Here is a 19012-nt window from a genome sequence, read left to right as displayed (position 1 = left end):
GCTGTAGAAATACATAGTGTAGTGAAATGTATAGGGCACTCCGATGCTTGCCACTATTTTTCCTAGGGTTTGGAAGAGGTTTCGACCTTCATTTAATGCAATAAAATGACAAGTCAGAAATGCAATGTTAATTCAGTGGAATCTGGTTAATTCGAACTCCAAGGGGACCGGAAAGTTATTTGAATAAAACAGAGTTCGAACTAAGAAGAGCCCCTTGAAATATAGTGCCTGATTAACTGTGCGATAGAGCACGCTAAAACCAAACGTCACTGGGCTTGAAAAAGTCTTATCTTTCCTCCATTAGTGTGCGATGACATGTGCCGGAAGAAGCTTAGCTTCCGTATAGAGTCCAAGGGTGGTAAGGTTGCTCCTTGCGTAGTGGCTTTGGTGTTGCACTGCTTAGCCTGAGGGCGTAGCATCAAATCCTGGCTGTAGTGGCCGCATTTCAATAGAGGCGAAATGCAAATACAACTGTGTACGTATGTTCATTGGGTGCACATTAAAAAACCCCAGGTGGTAAAAATTAATCCTGAATCCCCAATTACGGGGTGCTTCATAATCATACTGTGGTTTCAGCATGTAGAACTCCAGAATTGTTAGCGAGGGAAAACGTGCGAGGGTGAGCCCAGAAGGATGGTGTCCCAACATGTGCCGTACTCACGCATGCCCAATGTTGGAGATGATGTTGATCAAGTGCACACTTGATCAATGTCAGAGGGAAGGCGCAGGTGAGCACACAGCAACGTGATCTGAGAGCGCAGTAGCGTGATCAAGCGTGCCACACTAGGAGGAGGAGGGAGGGGGCATAGGTGAGCGGTGGTAACATAACGTGATCAAGCGCACACTGGGGGCTCCCCTTCCTGCTCCTTTTCAGCCAGATGGGAAAGGAGGGTGCATGCTGCTTTGCTTGCTCCAGTTCGTCTTTCCTCGTCATTTTTACGGCATTATGGTTGCTAGCTAACAACGCATCGAACCTTCACCTTTGGCTCGAGTTTGTGTGAAATGCGGTGCATGGGAGTGAGACGTTTTGCTCAAAATAAGAGTTGCATGGTTCTTGGGGTTTGAATTTGCGGGAGATTTTTTCTATTCAAATGCATAGGACCTTGTGGGTACCAAAATAGCATTCGAATTATCCGTCAATTTGAATTAAGAGATTTCAAATTATCAAGATTTCACTGTATTATTTTAAGATCGAGAGGCCTCCCACCTGTACTCTATTATCATGCTTATCCAAGAAAGCAAATCCACAAAGTACAATGATTATCAGCACCTTCTGGCAAATGGCAGCATCAGATAATGGACAACAAATGCATAAACTAAACGTTGCAACACCTGCATCAAGTGGGGCTGCATGCATTTATTTGATGTCTATTTTTGATCATTTTTACTACATTTCTTGCAGCTAATTTCCCAAATTAAACAAAAAAGAAAAGAGAGCTCCCTAATCTCTAGAGGCACTGCTTGGCAATTCCACTTTCAAGGTGTTCGCTCACCTCAAAATTGTCCCCCACGCGTGGTCCTACGAGGAAGACGCGTGTGTCGAGGAGGTCAACAGGGCCGAAGGTTTGGCGGAAGTTGAGGAAGTCGTCGCACACCTTGGGGTACATGGCAGCACTCATCACATCTGTTTCACGAACCCTGGGCCCAAACTTGTCGACCAACTTCTTCTTCAGTGCACCAAGGTCGAGCGGAGGCAAGCTTTGGCCAGGGCGGCCACTGATGCGAGCCATGTCCTTCAGGATCTGTTGAATGTGGGAGAGAGAAAAAAATAATTGCCTAGATAAGCTCTTTCTTCTTCTCCTACTTTTCTTTTTTTTTTTTACATGACAGCAATGCATCAGGAACTTAAAAGGAGGCTTTGCCTTGGGGTAACTTAGATTTCACCAATTCAAATAGATGTAAAATGCAGAAATGACTCATTAAATAACTGCTGAATCATTTTCAAAGAAGTGTGTTACATTAGAGAAAAGTCTGAATTTTACCGACTGTATAAAGCAAAACATTGATTTATGGCTTCGCATTTTTTTAAAGTGGGACTGACAAATTTGATCAAATGATCTGGTGGGTCAAATTAAACAAGATGCAAAAAAAAAGAACACACACTGCTGATTCATTTGGCAGTATTCGTCCTATTCTAACAAGCCCATGAATCAAATGCGCGCCCACTTTCTATGTGTCCAAAGTAGTAAACTAACATAGTAATAATGTTAGTCATTAAAAAAAGTAGCCACCTAATGTGCAACCAATATTTTAGCAAGAAAAATAGGCAAAGGTCGAACACGTGTTGCATGACGGTGGCCGGTCTTTTAAAGTCAGCTTTGCCGCATAGTTTTTAATGTCAGCTTCGCCAGAGTACATCTCTGCTATGGGCTAAGCATTCACACGTTGTCAAGGCGGTTTTTGTTACGTCTCTGATTGCATCACGCAGGCAATTTCCGGCAAACTTTTCTCGAAAAACAAGAAAAAAAGACAGTTGTACCTTGGAATCTGGTAAATACCGTATCGGACATTGTGAGCTCCGGTTATCACTTGAAAATCTTCCTAGGGCAGGCCTAAAATAGGGCTGCCCTAGGAGATTTTGATGTGTGTTCAATGCATACACATTCCCCTAAACTATGCAGAGACAGATGCTGCCACTGAAGGGGTCACCATAGGGGTCACACACATGCAGGTTATCAGGTCAAGTTTGAATAGCTGTGGAAGGCCAGTTTTATGACCGAAATGATGGAAGTTTGGGCCCATATGGGCACCGGCCAGGACCTTTGGTCAGAACCTAGTTAACTGGATCGGATTAAATGGAGTCAAGTTAATGGAAGTCTACTGTATTACATCAATTACCACAATCATAGGTGCGCTTTGCAGAACTGCAATACTGTTTTTTATTGCTGAGGTATAGAGTTGTAAACTTCATTTTTCAGTTGTTATTTTTTTTTTATTTTCAGTAACTTTTGTAAAAGAATTGATGGATGGATGGAAAAACTTTAATAAGGGCAATCGGGAATCGCACTAGCGAGTAGCGGGCTGCTCCCACGTCGTGACAGAAAGACCTAGCCTCTCCGCCACGTCGCAGGCCCGTTGGACTGCCCATAGTTGGGACTCGAAATTGGGACTGCGTAGGGCAGCCTCCCACTTGGACGATGTAACATCTTCGTCACCTCGTAACACGGGGCACCACCAGAGCATACAATCTAAGATGGTAAAGTCTAAGCAAAGGGTGCTAATGTTTGACGTTTGAATTACGGGATAGATCCGGTGTAAGAAGGTGGGGATAGGGTGAGCCCCGCCTTGCAAGAGTCTCAGTGTCAATGCCTGAGGCCTGTTCAATTTACTGTGCGGTGGCAGATACTTCCCAATTGATGGCCTAAATAAAAAATTGACTCGCCATCCTGATCCTGCAAAAGTGGATGGCCAACGAAGCCATTAGAAAACCACTGAAATGACATTGATGGGGATATGAAATGTTTTATTGTTTTGCCTAGTCTTAGGACGACACCATTATTGAGCATTACGATTTTACACTCTTTGATGCTCATCGTATTCACATGGCTCTTCGGGAGTATTAACTTCATGTGGTCTACCCATAGCGATCTTGCAATGAACTGAATGAGTTGCTAGGCAGGTCTCCCTTTTATATATGAAGTTTGGTGAGGTCACTTACTGATTCGTACGCTGCTGTTGCCCCTTTCCCACTGGAGCAGCTTATGCAACCTGCAATCTTTACCGAGAAACACACACGGGGAGACGGAACATGCCTCGCATTGTTCACAGGTGCCTTATCATCCATTTGATGTTTTGACGCTTGTTTTGTGGTTTTGACGCTTGTTTTGTGCTTTTCTTTATCGAAATGAATACCGAGCTTGTGTTGTATGCCTTATTTCAAAGAAGATATGCACTTTTTTTCGGTTCAACTTTCTTTTGCTGACGGACACGAAAAATCCCGACCAACTAGAGGCTAACAGCTTCGTTGTAAAACATCTGCTAGCTACAATCGACATATTTTAACTTTTGCTTTTAAATGCAACAGACTTCATCAAGGTCAGAACAGACTGGATGCCAAGAAAAATTATTTCTCCATTCGGATCTATTTAGATAGGAGCTCCTGAGGTAATGGTGCATGCTATTGATCACTATTTATGGGTCATTCCATGACAAGTACACAAACCTTGGCGCTAGACCATCTGCAATTTCATTGTAAAAATTTTAGTTGCTTACGTACAACACGAAAAGCAATTCCATGAAATACTTTTGCACAAAACATTGTTTCACCGGCTCCAGAACCACCTTAACTTGTAAAGGCATGAAGATATGCACAACAGACATTGCCAAAAACCTAGTTTGACTGATTAAACACTCAACATTTTATTTTCTCAGGAGACTGAAAAAGGGCCTTACACCTAAAATTGTATTCATAGATTATTAGCCACTCCTCAATTTTTTCATAAGCAGTTAAGGATACGAAAATTAGTCCACATTTGGGTTTTTTTTCTTCAAAAAGATGGCTTCATGCAGAAACGCAAACTTTATAGAAGCTAACTACCCAGGAACCGTACCTTACATGAAAAATGTTTTTGGGCAGATATATTGCGCAGAAGTGATCACAGGTGTCAATAAATATTCAAAGTCATTTCTGGCCTATGTTTAGCCGCCAGTTCAGCGTTGAGGTGGTCCTAGTAAAGATATGCTAAATAATGCCTGTGATGGTGCATTGTATTCTTTCTGAACTGAAGAAGCTTTATTAAAGTAATTTTTGTTTTAAATACGAAAACAATTTTTGAAATTGTCTCCTACCACTCTCAAAACTTGTATCTGGTTTGTCTTCAGCGAATAGATGCAAACAGGTGCAACACATTAGGCAGAGACAGCTGGTAAAAAAAGAAAAACTAATCTACAAGTACATCTGCATGCATATTTTCTTTCTAAGATCTTGGGCTGGGGTTGCAGTATGTATAGCATTCGCGACTATGTGATGTTGCTTAGCTACATAAAAAAAGTGAAGTCTTCCCTTACCTCCTAAGTACATGCTGTTCATGAGAAGGAAATTATCATCCACTTTACTGTAACACGAAGCTACAAATTTGATTTGCCATAGATACAAATGATTTGCAATATGCTGTTCCGTGCCATGAATTAACGAACATCTCAACACTCTATTCAAGAAGCCCTTCAGTCTCATGAAAAACAAGCCAGTTTAAAAGCCAATGAGAAAACTGGCCTTGCTACGAAGTGGCTCTGGGAAGCCGCCATAGGGTTCGCCAATGTGGCCCTGCATGAACTCCACCACTGAGCTGGGAAAGCTCAGTTCCTCAGCACGATCCAACACGTCCTGGCTGCTGAGCTGGTTCTGCACCATGAACTGAGCCAGGTCACCGACAACCTTCGAAGAGGGTGTCACCTGAAATGATAAGGGGGGCCAGACTCTTAATGCAGACCTCTCTTCCACATACAATCAATAGAAGCAGTCATGCACTGCGGTTCATAGTAGCTCATTATGCTGTCTACTGTTACCTTAATAGGCTATCAGCTCTAAGTTAAAAGAGACCACCATGGTTACACACTGCACACTGTGAAGCCATGTGCACAGAGGAAGTACTAGTGATCTTTCAAAATGTAAGGGGGCTGTGTACAAAAGCCTCATCACTACCCACAGAATAAAGAAAAGGGGGTGAAGTCAACAGCGGTTGAAATTTAAAAGAAAAGAGGTGGTCTTCTTGGGTGCATTAGTGTACCATTTGGTTTGTTGTATAGACTTCCACTAATTTCGGGATCAGCCCATATTTTTTGCTTCGGAAAGCCACTGTTCCAGCCCCAGTTAAGGTGCGTGCAGTTTGAACAAGCACATCCGGGTCCTATTTTGACTTTATTGTACTAATTGCACATTATTACTGCTCCATACATAGCTTTACGCTAACTTGGCGTGTCTTTTTAATTTCAAGCTTCATTTTGATGCCTTTTTCATTGTCCTACATGCACTAGATGACCTCAGATCGCCTTATTTTGATGAAAGTGGTCAGAAAAGGACAGCCAGATACCCAGATCCCACGAATCGCGAATCAATCTGAAGTCTTCAAAGACTGTCTTTAAAAATATGCAAAAGTACCACCAGAAACCATGTGATCCAAATTGTATGATCTAAATGGGGCATTTCTTATGTTATCCATCATAAAACACAAACTGTGGAAATCGTGAGGATCAGTTTGTAGACTGCAACATTGACTAAAAGCAGCAACAGTGCCCATAGCTCAGAAACCTTTAAAAGTTTGTGTGTACCTTGATGATGTCGCCGAGAAGCAGATTGGCATCACGATAGGCCTTCTTAATACTCTCAAAGTGCTCGCCAAGTCCCAAGCTGAATGCCTGAAACTGCAGGTTTGTGTACTGGCCTCCGGGAATCTCATTCTCGTACACATCGGCATTGCCGCTCTTCATAGTGACGGCACACTCGAATGGGGCATACAGCGTACGGGCCTGCTCCCAGTATGCCGAGTACCTGCTCACACTGTCCAGGGAGAGCCCTTCAGTTAAGAAAGAACACAGGTGAAGAAAACAGTTGCAGGACATTATGTATGTTTATGTAACAAGCAGATGTAGACTGCTGCGTGCTTCAATATTGGATAAATTGAGCCATTAATGTCAAAATATATATGTCACAAATATGGCAACACTTGGCTTAGTTGTGTGTGCACAGGCTGGGACCGAAACAAAGGAACCAAGTGGTAGCTAGCATAGTAAGGAAGTAGCAATCTGAAAACCAGCAAATCAAAATCAAAGGCAGCAATGAATTGAAAAGACGGTAAAAAATTTGCAGTCATACAACAAGATTGGTCATTTCAAGACAGAGGTAACTAAAGATCTATGGGAGAGGCCTTTGGCCAGGGATGGAGTTACATCAACTTAACATGATGAGGTTATGATGATGAGAGTGATGACAAATCAAAACAGCAACATTTCGAGAGTGTACAAAGGTGCACTTTGAAACACCACGGGATCATTCCTTTTGAATATGAATAATGTGTTTCTGTCAGTGCATTTTCTGTCCCTTTCCGTGGACAAAGTCACATAATCTAATGAAGGGCTATTTAAATGCTATAAATTTAAAGTGATTACTGAACTTATGAATTTACGATGATGCTTTGATGACATGTGCAGCAAACCTAGTCATAGCAAATGTTCGTTGTAGTTGGCCTTCGAGCAGAATTTAAAGGAGCCCTGAACCAGTTTTTATCAAAATGGAGAAATTCATTTGAAGTTAAAATTGGCAATTCCAGGAATACATTGCCGCAAAAAGTATTTCAATGTGATCAGTAGAAGCGGAGTTATTGGCAATCAAACACCACCTTTGCTGTGCTGCCGCTCCTTCTTCAATGCCTTGCACTGTGAAGGATACGGCGGAGTGGGGCGTGTCCACAATGCTCCTCCTACCGAATGTCACCACGGCACGCAGTTCAAACTTGATTTTGGATGCTCACATAGATGCCACTACTTACAATTTTGGTGCCTACAACACAGAAAACGTAAGCCAGACGCAGTTGTCCTCAGCGAACCACAGTGCGCTCAGCCAGCAGACTCATCGTGCCATCCCATGGCAGCCGCGGTATCTACGCTACATGGCAGACTGCAGCCACATGCAACTGTAGTGCATATGTGCAGTGTTTGGTTTGTGCATGGCAGGGCTTCAGTGCATGCTTGTGCTCATATGCTCCAGTCTGGCTGTTCTACAAGGTACGAACTGGCTTTGTCCTGCACCGGCTTGACCAACGGGTAGTAGCCATATTTAATGTGTGCATTTTGAAGCGCTATCAATATGAAGCAAAGTCTGCCAAGGCGTCTGACCAGGAGCGGCCAGGAGTGAGTGCACACGGGCAAGCACGCGTGTGGTCTGACCTTAAGTTTTTCGTGGTTTGAGGCTAGTTGTGTGTTCAAAAACTAGTCGAAATTAGTGAAACCCAATGCCTACGACACTGATAAGCAGGGTGGCCAAAGTTTAATTCCTATGCAGATGGCCATGGCCGAGCGCGAGTAGACAATGGTCGGGTTATTCTGGAAGTAAGCAATTATCATAGAAATTAGCAGATTTTTTGCTTGCCTCAGCCTGTTTATTAAACTTTGCAAATAAATATACACAGTAACACTATGAAGAAGCGCACTGATCTAAACACCCTTCTTAATTGATGTCAGCTATTGGCTAATAGCAGCCGCGTATAGCAAGCTGCTATGTTAAGAAATAAAGCATCCAGAAAAGAGTGAGGAGCAGGCTTCTGCTGAAAAGATAGCGTTTAACAGAAAGGTGACTTCGTGTCCCGCGTCCGAGCTCCGCCTGCCGCACACGACTCCAAAATTTGGCTGAGATGTTCACAGCAGCATATGCTAACCACAGACTGTGTTTTTTCACCAAGCCTAAGGGGTGCTTCAGGGCTCCTTTAATACAAACACTATCCTTTCAATTGATGAACTCTACCACATTTACACCCTGCCTTGTAAACGTAATACATGAAACACACAAGTAAAGAAGTTAGGAGGGCCACTGTCGCTTACTGGTCTTGTACTTGGAGCCTTGTAGACAAGCCACAATGGCACCCATGCTCGGCTGTGATGTCATACCAGACATGGAGTCGACAGCCACGTCGATGACGTCTGCACCAGATTCAGCACAGGCCAGCATGGAGGCAACACCTGCACCAGCTGTGTCGTGAGTGTGGATATGAATCGGTGTGTCTGGGTGTCGATCCCTGAGTGCTTTGATCAGGATGCGTGCTGCCTGCGGCTTCAATAAGCCAGCCATGTCCTAAAATAATAGCGAAAAAACAAAAAGAAAAATTCACATTTATTTCAACAGCACACCCCAGTATTCAGAAACCATTATGCCAATGTAACAACTACAAATTCACGATAATTACTGAACCAGTTTTCGATGCTTGCAATGCTGACCTGGTTGCACTGTCGTAAGACACTTTCCCAATAAAGAATAAGAAATCACATTATACTCATCTAAAGAATTAAATTTAGGGGAAAGAAAGAATGATGGCTTAGGATGCTGTTTGTGGCAAATTATCCTTCCGTGAATTATGAGTGTCTTCCAAGAGAAGATAATTGAAAGCTAGAGTTAACAGAGGTTGCTCTTGCTCGATAAACCAAGTGCACGAGGTATATATAAGATATATAATAGTTCAGGGAACAGGTAACAGTTTTTTGTTTCCTTTGGGTGAACACGACATTGACATCATAACCATTCTGCCAGCAATGTGGTGAGACCACACCTGCTGTCACTCATGACAGGGCAGAAAATTGGCAAGAAAGAAGGTTAGACCATTAAGGCAGAGTCCAGATGCAGTCAACCTATTAGCATACTGTATTCTCAGGACTTGGCACAATCCCATAGACCTGCACCATAGTGCATCAGATGATCCCCTAAAGAGTATTAGAGCGTTTGCTTATCACCAGTGTTATCTAAAGGGCTTCCAGGCTTGTTCACATTATCGAATGACTGTATTGTAGGAGACAATATTGTGATCTACTCTGACATTATACTGTTTCTTATGCTCTGCATTTATATCATAGTTGTCACTTACTTCGAGGCACCGTGTGACGAATGTGTGTCTGCCCACACCTAAGCACCCATGTTATCTTTGATATAAGTCCTTTGCCACATGTCCCCTTCTTATACGGCCCCTTATACATACCGTCCTGTGTCTACTCATAACGTCACATGATCTTTCGTACATGGCCCCTTTCATATGTCCCCATTTACACACAGCACACATAGAAGCAATGCTTATCCTGGGGGTATATACACAGCGCATGTTCACTTCTCACTGGATGGGAGCCACAAACGGCACCGGCTATGCTTGCCTCACCCTTTTTCCCATCAATTTGCATTCTTTCCTCTCCTCAAACTTTCTGAGTAGTATCACATGCAACAATGGATGTGTGTGTCAATGTCACCCTCCTCCTCTTCAATCACCCCCTCTTCTCCCTAAATTTATTAATTCCTTGCCTCCTTCCTTGGCTTCATGGCTCACTGCTATTGTTGTACACATGAAAACCATTACCTCATCTTCTAGCTGCATGATCATTTAATAACAGCATGTAGAATGAGCAACAAACACAGAAGAGACATGCACAGTACTGTATACCTACTTCTCTTCCATGCTTGTCCCTTATTTTATTTTAGCACCATTATTAGATGATCATGAATAACCAAGTGGACCGAATTTTCATCCTAGTGAACACCTAGCTTCACTTATTGTGAAGCTAGAAATTCACTAGGATGGAATTTCGGCCTAGCTGGTGTTTTATGTTGTGTAGGTATGTTGTGTGTAGGTTGTGTAGGTATGAAGCGGCCATTCGCTTACCTTGACGCAGAGTACGTGAGTACCAGCTTTGACCAGCTCGTCGGATAACTTCAGGTAGTAGTCCAGGTTGTATTTTGTTCTCTCTGGATTGGAGACATCGCCAGTGTAGGAGATGGCTGCCTCTACAACACCGCCTGGATGTAAACAACAGAGCAGACCATAAGCAAGAACCTTAAAGAGAAGTTTTACCTTCAGAGCTGCTAACTAAATACATGGAAACAAAGAAATTGTTTTAGAGCACAGCTGTTAGGCACCCGTTCCTGCAGCAAGCATCGGCGTCGTAACCGAGCGAACAAGCACTGTGAAAGATGAAATACGCGAGCCGCGAACAGCATAGACCAATGAGAGCAACCCCTTCAGTGACGTGTGCACGGGAAACTGGTATCATATGGACCTACCTGACTGCTTGACGCTTACTCATACCTGGTCTCAGCTGGATCATTCATTTCATACTATTGTCAGCTCACGTCTTCTCTCGCTCACGCTTGTTTGGTTTGCTTAATTTGGTCTCATTTGCACTTGTTTTGATTGTCATGGTTTGCAATTGTTATGTAATCTGATTGTATGCGCAATGCGAGTTGTGTAGTACTTTCTGGAAGCCATGAGACACCACCGATTACACTGGAACCCTCTATGAGTCATGTATAAAAGCCAAAGCATTTGACCAGCAGATCAGATTTTCGGCGATTGTCGACTCTGCTACATGTCTCTCTCAAATGTTTAGCTTCAATAGACTGCAAAATGAAAACATACATAGAACTGCGCTCAAATTTTACATTAGGGAATATTGTAATCATCAATGAATTTTTTCTCAGCAACTACCACACTAAGTTTGACGATGTTTGCTGCATTTAAAAGGAGAAGTTAAAATCTAGCAACTGTAGGAAGCCAGTTATCAATTTATGCAATGAATATTTTTAGAAAAATTCTTGAACCTTGTTAAACTTCAAAGAACTTTCATGTTTACAATTCTAACTCAGCAATATAAAGCTATATCACAGTGCTGCAAACAGCTCTTGCCTAATTATACATCTGAAGCAAGGTTGATGTATTATACACCACTCTTAAGTATATCACTATAATTTGTGAGTGGGAGTTTTGCAAAATCCTCGTAAACATTTTAACAATTTCATGTAAGCTGTAAATTCATATATCACATTTGATGGCTTGAGATGCTTTAACATATGCAGTTTACATAACTGTGATATCTGTTTTTGGTGCAGAGTTACAGATTTGTAAACTTCGTGCTTCTATTTTTTTTAGCTCAATAATTTTCAAGAAGCTTTGTAAGAAACTTAAGATCCTAAATCAATATTTTATTTCCTAGAGTTGCCATAATTCAACCTTTTCTATTAAATGTAACAAAATTTCATTAAAATTGATTCTATGGTTATCTCATAAAAGTATTTCTGTATTTTACATCTATTTTAATAGGAAAACAGTAGTCGACCCTGACGTAAACGTTCCTCTTAAATTAAGTTTTCTGGGCAAGCTATGTTAATTGCATGGGCATCCTCAATAGTTGTTGTGTGCCATCTGCATTCACTTACTTAATCAGGTGCAATGGAAGCAAGGCACCAATGCATTAAACACTCATTGAGGTGATTGACTTCTAATGCATCAAGTGCCAGTAGGTGCACAAAATGTCAAAAAGCTATAGATCATATTGATAGATTTTTCTTTGCCTGGCAAGGAAAGAGAGTTAATGTTAGGTTTCAGAGCAAGTTGTGTGTACTATTTCGGTACGAGATTTGAATGCAAATTGTTCCTTTAATGTAAAATAATCCTCTAAGGATTAACTTTCTCATTTACGTTTGATGGGCTGAGAAGGTTTAGATTATCCTTTACCTGCTTTCCCAGCAGCCTCCATGCCAAGAATTAGGTTGGGAAGGTAGTTGAGAGAATCGAAGACTCGGAAGATGTCCATACCACAGTCCTTCGCCAGTTGACAAAACCTGAAAGGATGCTGTATGACAAGCCTTGTACTGTGCACCAATCGCATTCCTTTTATAGCTAAATATTTTTCCATCTAGGTCCAGCCCCAGTACAAGTTTCGTGTCCTGTCTCTCTTTAGCAGACCATTAAATGTCTCCTATGTTATATCATAAGCATAGGTGCCCACTATTGGCAAGATTTATGTGAGCTCTGCCATGTTTGCTCTCATAGTCGGTGCTGCTTGTGGAAAATATAGTTTTCATTCTTTATGCAAATACGCAAATGGTCGTAGCGACGGACATACAAACAGTAGTAGTAACGAGTCATTAAATTTTGCTCTGCTATGTCTCTGGCACTCTAGGAAGCACAGGTATGGAGATGGGAAAGACAATGAATAGACTGCCTGCCTCACCCATGCGTGCCACCTCCCCCACCCTGGCCTCATGTACAGAGTTACACGTCACATGTACATTACAAGCTGTATCCTCTGACAGTGAATGCAGTGAAATAAAGACATACTTTAAGTTCAGCCAAGACCTAAAGCACAGCAAAGTTTCACATCACTCTGTTGAGCCATTTATGCATGACGCACATATGTAAAACAATGAATGAAACAACCAGAGAGAAAACACCCTGAGGCTCATTTAATGGCGTCAACAGTTTATATAAAATGAAACAATGTTTGAGTGCTCTTAGAATTCGATGCAGTGCAGAAGCTGGTTTTTACACAGACATTCTATGTCTGGTCTCATGCCCATTCTTTACTTCAACGGGAACATCAGCAATTTGTGCTTACCCTCAAAGTTGTAATGTAATCTGGTACGAGTCCCAGCATCCCACCTAGCATTTTCCCTTTTAGAGTTAGCTACACTGTCCTCAGTTTCCTTGGCATTCTTGTTGTTTTTTTTGCCCCTCGAGGTCAACCACATGAAAGCCTTTCTCGCCGCTTACTTGTAAACCACATTGTCAGGGTACGATGTGTAGCCTACAGCATTTGCACCCCTCAGCAGCATCTGGAAGGGGATGTTGGGGATAAGGGCTCGCATCTGCTCCAGCCGTTCCCAAGGGCACTCGTGCAGGAAGCGCATGGCGACGTCAAACGTTGCTCCTGAAATGTACACCACATGACTGATTAAATTGATTGACTGATTGATTTGTGGGATCGATCATCCCAAAGCAACAATGTGGCTATTAAAGATGCCACTGTGGAAGGCTCCAGAATAATTTTGATCACTTGTGGTTCTTTCATGCCTCCTAAAGCTAGGTATATGAGAGTATTTGCATTTCACTGCCACCAAAATGCTACCTAAACAGTGGGGAGCCAAACCCATGACCTCATGCTCACCAGCAGAACACCATAGCCACTGAACTACTAAGCATTTAAATGTATGCACATGATGCAAAATGTGAGAGGTCTCAGTGATGCAATGTACAGAAGGAGTTTCTATAATCTGTTCACTTTCGAAATTAAAACTGTAGCACAGCCTATGTACTGCTTCAGCGTCCTGGTGAACTGTATTTACATCTCGTTCCTCCACATAATTACTAGCTACAGTGAAGAAATTCCAAAATTGGCCAATTATCTGCGCTTTTCTTTTTCTCGGCAACCACCCCACTAACTTTGCGAATGTTTGCTGCATTTAAAAGGAAAAGTTGAAATGTAGCAACTGTAGGAAGCCAATTTTCAATTTATGCAATAAATCTTTTTAGAAAAATTCTTGAAGATTGTTAAATTTAAAAGAACTTTCAAGTTTACAATTCTAACTCAACAATTAAAAACTATATTACAGTGCTGCAAACTGCTCCTGCCTAATTATACATCTGAAACAAAATTTAGGTATTATACACCACTCTCAAATATATCTCACTATAGTCATTGAGTAGGAATTTCGCAAAATCTTCATGAACATTTTAACAATTTCATGTAAGCTGTAAATTCATACATCACATTTAATGGCTTGAGATGCTTTAACATATGCAATTTACAAAACTGTGACATCTGTTTTTGGTGCAGAGTTACAATTTGTAAACTGCGTGCTTCAATTTTTTTTAGCTTCATTTTCAACAATCTGTAAAAAATCGAGATACTAAATCAATATCTTGTTTCCTAGAGTTGCCATAATTCAACCTTTTCTATCATATGCAACAAATCCTTGTAAACAGTTTGCACCTGTGTTCACCTTCCTTTCTGTTGTGCTGTCCCGTTGCGCTGTATTTCAATATGGTTCTCATGTCAAAATACCAACTAGCCCAGCACTCAACTCTTTTATCTGTCCTTTGCATGTTAAAATCTTAAGTGCTACAGCACGAAATTAACATATGTAAAAGGAGAGGCCAGCAATGCTTTCAGCACTCTTTCTTTATTTATTTTTACATCCTGCTTCTGTCTTGTCCACATTCGTTCATGCAGAGGCTCAATGTACATATGAGTAAGGAGGACACGTGGCGGGTCATTGCCCAGGATTTGTATCTGAACAGGAATTTTAGATGCAAGCCCTTAAAAGATGCCAATGAGAATTTGCATAACATATTGAAGCATTTCCTTATTGACAGAAAGCATCGAAATGGTTCTCACTCTCTCACAGAATGTTAATTACATACTTTACACAAGGAATGCTTTTCTTCCAATGTGCTCACATATCCAGCACTTTTATCCTTTTTGACTACCTTTTGCTTTTCATTACTTTAACCACAAGCCCAACACACTTGTGTTGTGGTTAAATTAATTAAGTTGAGCTTTTCATTCCATATAGCCAAGCAGGCCTCAGGCTTCTACATTTCCCCATATTCAACTTAATTCTTTATAAATTGACCACTTATTGGCATTTATTTTAGTGTATGTTTAACTCCAGGTGGGTTTGCATGTGCTAGATTTGTAATACCATTTATAGGATCCAGCACAATGTCCTATTCAGTGACTGGCATGCTTACACAACTTTTGTTTCGGTTGATGTCATTTTAAAACAGGAATATGGCTGTGATGAATATAAACAATGGGCAAGTCAATGAAGTGAATTGACATTGTGTGTTTGTGCATATGAGTATAAGCTTAAAGAATTCAGTGTGCACAAATATGTTGGACCTGTTCAGGCCAATGGCTCCCAATGGGTCTATATTTGAAAAGGCCAATGTTTCGCTGTACAGGGCTAATCGTCGTCAACAAGCAAGTAGACAACTGCTGTATGTCGAAATAAATTTGATTTGATTATTTGTTTCTCCCTATCACAACTTATTAGGCTAATAGGCCATTAGTTTTCCTTAACCTTATAGGCTACTAGTATTAAAGTGAAGCTTTCTTGCTTGCCAGGGTTGAGTGTTCATCATCGTTTTTTCACGAAATATATTTGTAGATGTATGCGCACAACTTGGGCCACTGGGTATTTGCCTGAACAGACATTTTTGGCACTGGGTATGTGTAATGCAGGGTACCATTTTTTTACCATGTCTTTTTTTTACCATGCAGTGATAAATGCATCTATATCTTTCAAGCATGAAAGGGACTTATGCTTTTAGCTTACTGCTAGTTTACAAACTCCACTTTGGAGCACTTTGCTGAGCAACAAGCAGACAATGAATAGAAGAGGATGAGGTACAGTATGGCCTCCAAGATTGGCACCCGCTAGTCCAACTACACCTTTCCATTGCATTCAACAAAATGATGCAATGGCAAGTGTGAGGCTTGGGAATGTGCCAGCCATCTAAGAGGCCATTTTGCTTGGGAACTCTTAACCACTGCATGGCAGCACATGCTGGCTGGTCTTTTCTAATCTAAGCAGCAGGTGTGGCAGGTACAACAGGCAATGTGAATTAAAGGCAATGCGCGGCACGCTAGTCTACGAGCATTTGAGTGGGGCAGCACTTATAAAAGCGGGTCTTATATTCCAGGGTTTAGCAAAATATTGCCTGGCGAGAGGGCATATATTTCTTCTTTTTATTTCCTGTGGTGAGTGTTTGTTTACCTCCAAGAAAAAAGTTGGTCTTTAGAGACAAAGTTTTCAGCACCTGCTGCAGCAATAGTCCTGCGTGTGTATGCTCATACAATCTGTGCCCTTTCAAACTGTTCAGCTTACAGCATGTCGCAGTGACTTGCAGAAATTGGAGTGTTTCTTGGTTTCATAGCCAAAGTACATTCAGCTCTTCTACTGGTCCTCCCTTCTCACCGTGTGTTGATTTCTACAGGTGAAAAAACATTGATTGATCTATTGATTGATTGATTGACTGACTGATCAACATGGTTTGTGCGTGGAGACACAGGGGCAGCACTCACCGCCCCAATTTTCCAAGCTGTAAAGTTTGCTAAAGCTGTGCGCTACAAAGGGGCTGATATGGAGGAGGTCGATTGTGCGCACTCGTGTGGCCAGAAGCGACTGGTGGGCATCACGGAAGGTTGTGTCCATCAGTAGTAAACCATCATGCTGGCGTACTTTCTTGGCAAATGCTTCGGGCCCTTCCTTGATTAGCAAGTCACGCAGACCCGGCGGTGGTTTGGAACCTATGTGGAGAGAACCAAAGTATAAAATCGGCTAATGCACGGCTAAAAAAAACTAAAAAAAACATTACAATAAATTTGTAGGGGCAGAGTATTTTCTGCTGGTCACTTTCAGAGAAACTTTCATTTTGGCGCAATATGGCATCTGGTGCAATGCCTCACTGGAGTGATGGTCGTTCTGCCCACAGGCTCAGCCAATGATCATCTGCTGAAAGTGATCGACTGAAAATACCAATCCTGAAATGAAGGTACATACTGTACACAGCTACATAATGCATGCTTTTACAAGTAAATAAATATTCCAAGGGCACTGGAACCGAATCGCAAAGACTTGCAATAACTAAATTTCACATAGTACAACAGGCAGGCTAATTCAAACAAATATAACACTTTTTGATGGCCCACTAAATTTTCAATGCATCTTAAAGCCACTTGTGTAAGTGGCAAACAATAATTTCATTATTTCAAACTTCTTGGCTATGTAGAGGCAAGCAATAATTGAACTGCATTTCAGTTTCAAATCTGTAATGAACGGAGACGACTAACATGCCTAAGTACTCCTCACAAACCCTAACAAGGCAAGACCTTACTGCACTTTTGTAGCTCACATGTGAAGACTTGGAATAAAATTTTAAGACAGAGTGTTAACTCAGGGCCAACACTGACTTCCCTAATTAGAGGGACCCTTGGGCTTGGTGAAAAAACACAGTCCATGGATAACATATGCTGCTGTGAACATCACAGCCAAATTTTGCAATCGTGCGCAGCACGTAAATCTCGCAAGCGGAGTGCGAAGTCACCTTTGCCTCCAATGCTCTCTTTTTAACAGAAACCTGCTCCTCATTCTTTTCTGGACGCTTTATTTCGTAATATAGCAGCTTGCTATATGCAGCTGCTATTGGCCAATAGCTGACGTCAATCAAGAAGGGTGTTTGGATCAGTGCGCTTTTTGCTATTGTTACTGTGTATATTTATTGACACAGTTTAATAAACAAGCTGAAGTAAGCGAAAATCTGCTTTTGAATTTCGATAATAATTACATACTTCCAGAAGAAACCAACTTTCGTCGGCTAATGCTTGATTGTGGTTGCTCGTGTAGGAATTAAACTTTGGCCACCCTGCTTGTTGGTGTCGTAGCCATTGGGTCTCGCTAATTTCGACTAGTTCTAAACACTCAACTAGCCTCAAACCACATGAAGCTTGAGGTCAGACCACACGCACGTTTGCCAGTGTGTGCTCACTCCTCGGTACTCCTGGTTAGACGCCTTGCCATACTTCGCTTCATAATGAGCTACTGACCGCAGTTCAGAATGTGCAAGCTGGATGTGGCTACTATCCGTCAGGTCAACATGGTGCAGGACAAAGCCGGTCTGTACCACGTAGCACAGCCAGACAAGAGCATGTGCACTCTAGCCCTGTTGTGCACAAAGCGCGTGCTACAGTTGCATGTATCCATGACCTGCTACGTAGCGTAGATATGGCAGCCACCGTAGGGTGCCGCAACGAGTCCACAGGCTGAACACACTGTGGCTCACTGAGGACAACCGCATATGGCAAGTTGTAGGTGCCAAAATTGAAAACAGTGGTGTCTACATGAACATCGAAAATCAAATTTGAATTGCGTGCCAGGGTTGCGTGTAAGTAGATTGAGCGTTGCGCTCGCATTTCACTCTGCCGAAGCCTTTGCAGTGCAAATCATTGAAGAAGTAGTTGAAGCATCGCATACAGTATGTTTGATTGCCAATAACTCCACTTCCGCTGAACGCACTCAAGAACTTCTGGCGGTAAAGTATTTCTGAAACAGTCTGACTTTTTTTTATTCGCATACCCTAAAGGCCCTTGGCATTACATGGGGGGTGGTTTACAATAAACAATCAATTCAAATGCATACAATCAATTCAAATGCATTTCTTTACCTCGATATAAATTGGTTCAGGGCCCTTTTAAAGACAAACACTGAACTGATCTGAACAGAAGCCATTGCATTAAGAAAAAGAAATTTTTTTCTTTAAAGGAATTTGAAGAACAGGGTAAAACACTTAGTATAAGACACAGTGTATTAAAAACTTGTGCCCCTCTAGTTTTCCAATAGAGTCTCATGCGAGTCCCCCAACACATTTATTTATTATTACTTCTATCTCGTACCCTGGTTCACTGCCAGGCATGCTGCATGCACTAAAAACCACACACCCAATCAATCGCTCTTGATAAGTTTCACTGCTCTGGCATATAGTATCAC

The 19012-nt window shown here is 41.8% G+C and overlaps 1 protein-coding gene across 3 annotated transcripts in view; it reads right to left on the bottom strand.

Annotated features, from left to right (window-relative positions):
- Positions 1 to 19012, bottom strand: part of PCB (Pyruvate carboxylase) — a 58326-nt gene that overhangs the window by 4211 nt on the left and 35103 nt on the right. For all 3 annotated transcript variants that reach the window (XM_050180205.3, XM_050180206.3, XM_055071707.2), the window contains 8 exons: positions 16552 to 16776; positions 13236 to 13392; positions 12198 to 12304; positions 10350 to 10483; positions 8533 to 8782; positions 6268 to 6512; positions 5213 to 5392; positions 1494 to 1742 (listed from right to left, as the gene is read on the bottom strand). In XM_050180205.3, the coding sequence (XP_050036162.1) occupies positions 1494 to 1742; positions 5213 to 5392; positions 6268 to 6512; positions 8533 to 8782; positions 10350 to 10483; positions 12198 to 12304; positions 13236 to 13392; positions 16552 to 16776 (1547 nt within the window). The remainder of the gene's footprint in view (positions 1 to 1493; positions 1743 to 5212; positions 5393 to 6267; positions 6513 to 8532; positions 8783 to 10349; positions 10484 to 12197; positions 12305 to 13235; positions 13393 to 16551; positions 16777 to 19012) is intronic.

Source organism: Dermacentor andersoni, chromosome 7 (genome assembly GCF_023375885.2).
Source record: "Dermacentor andersoni chromosome 7, qqDerAnde1_hic_scaffold, whole genome shotgun sequence".
Lineage (NCBI taxonomy): Eukaryota > Metazoa > Arthropoda > Arachnida > Ixodida > Ixodidae > Dermacentor > Dermacentor andersoni.
This window is presented reverse-complemented; position numbering and strand designations above follow the sequence as displayed.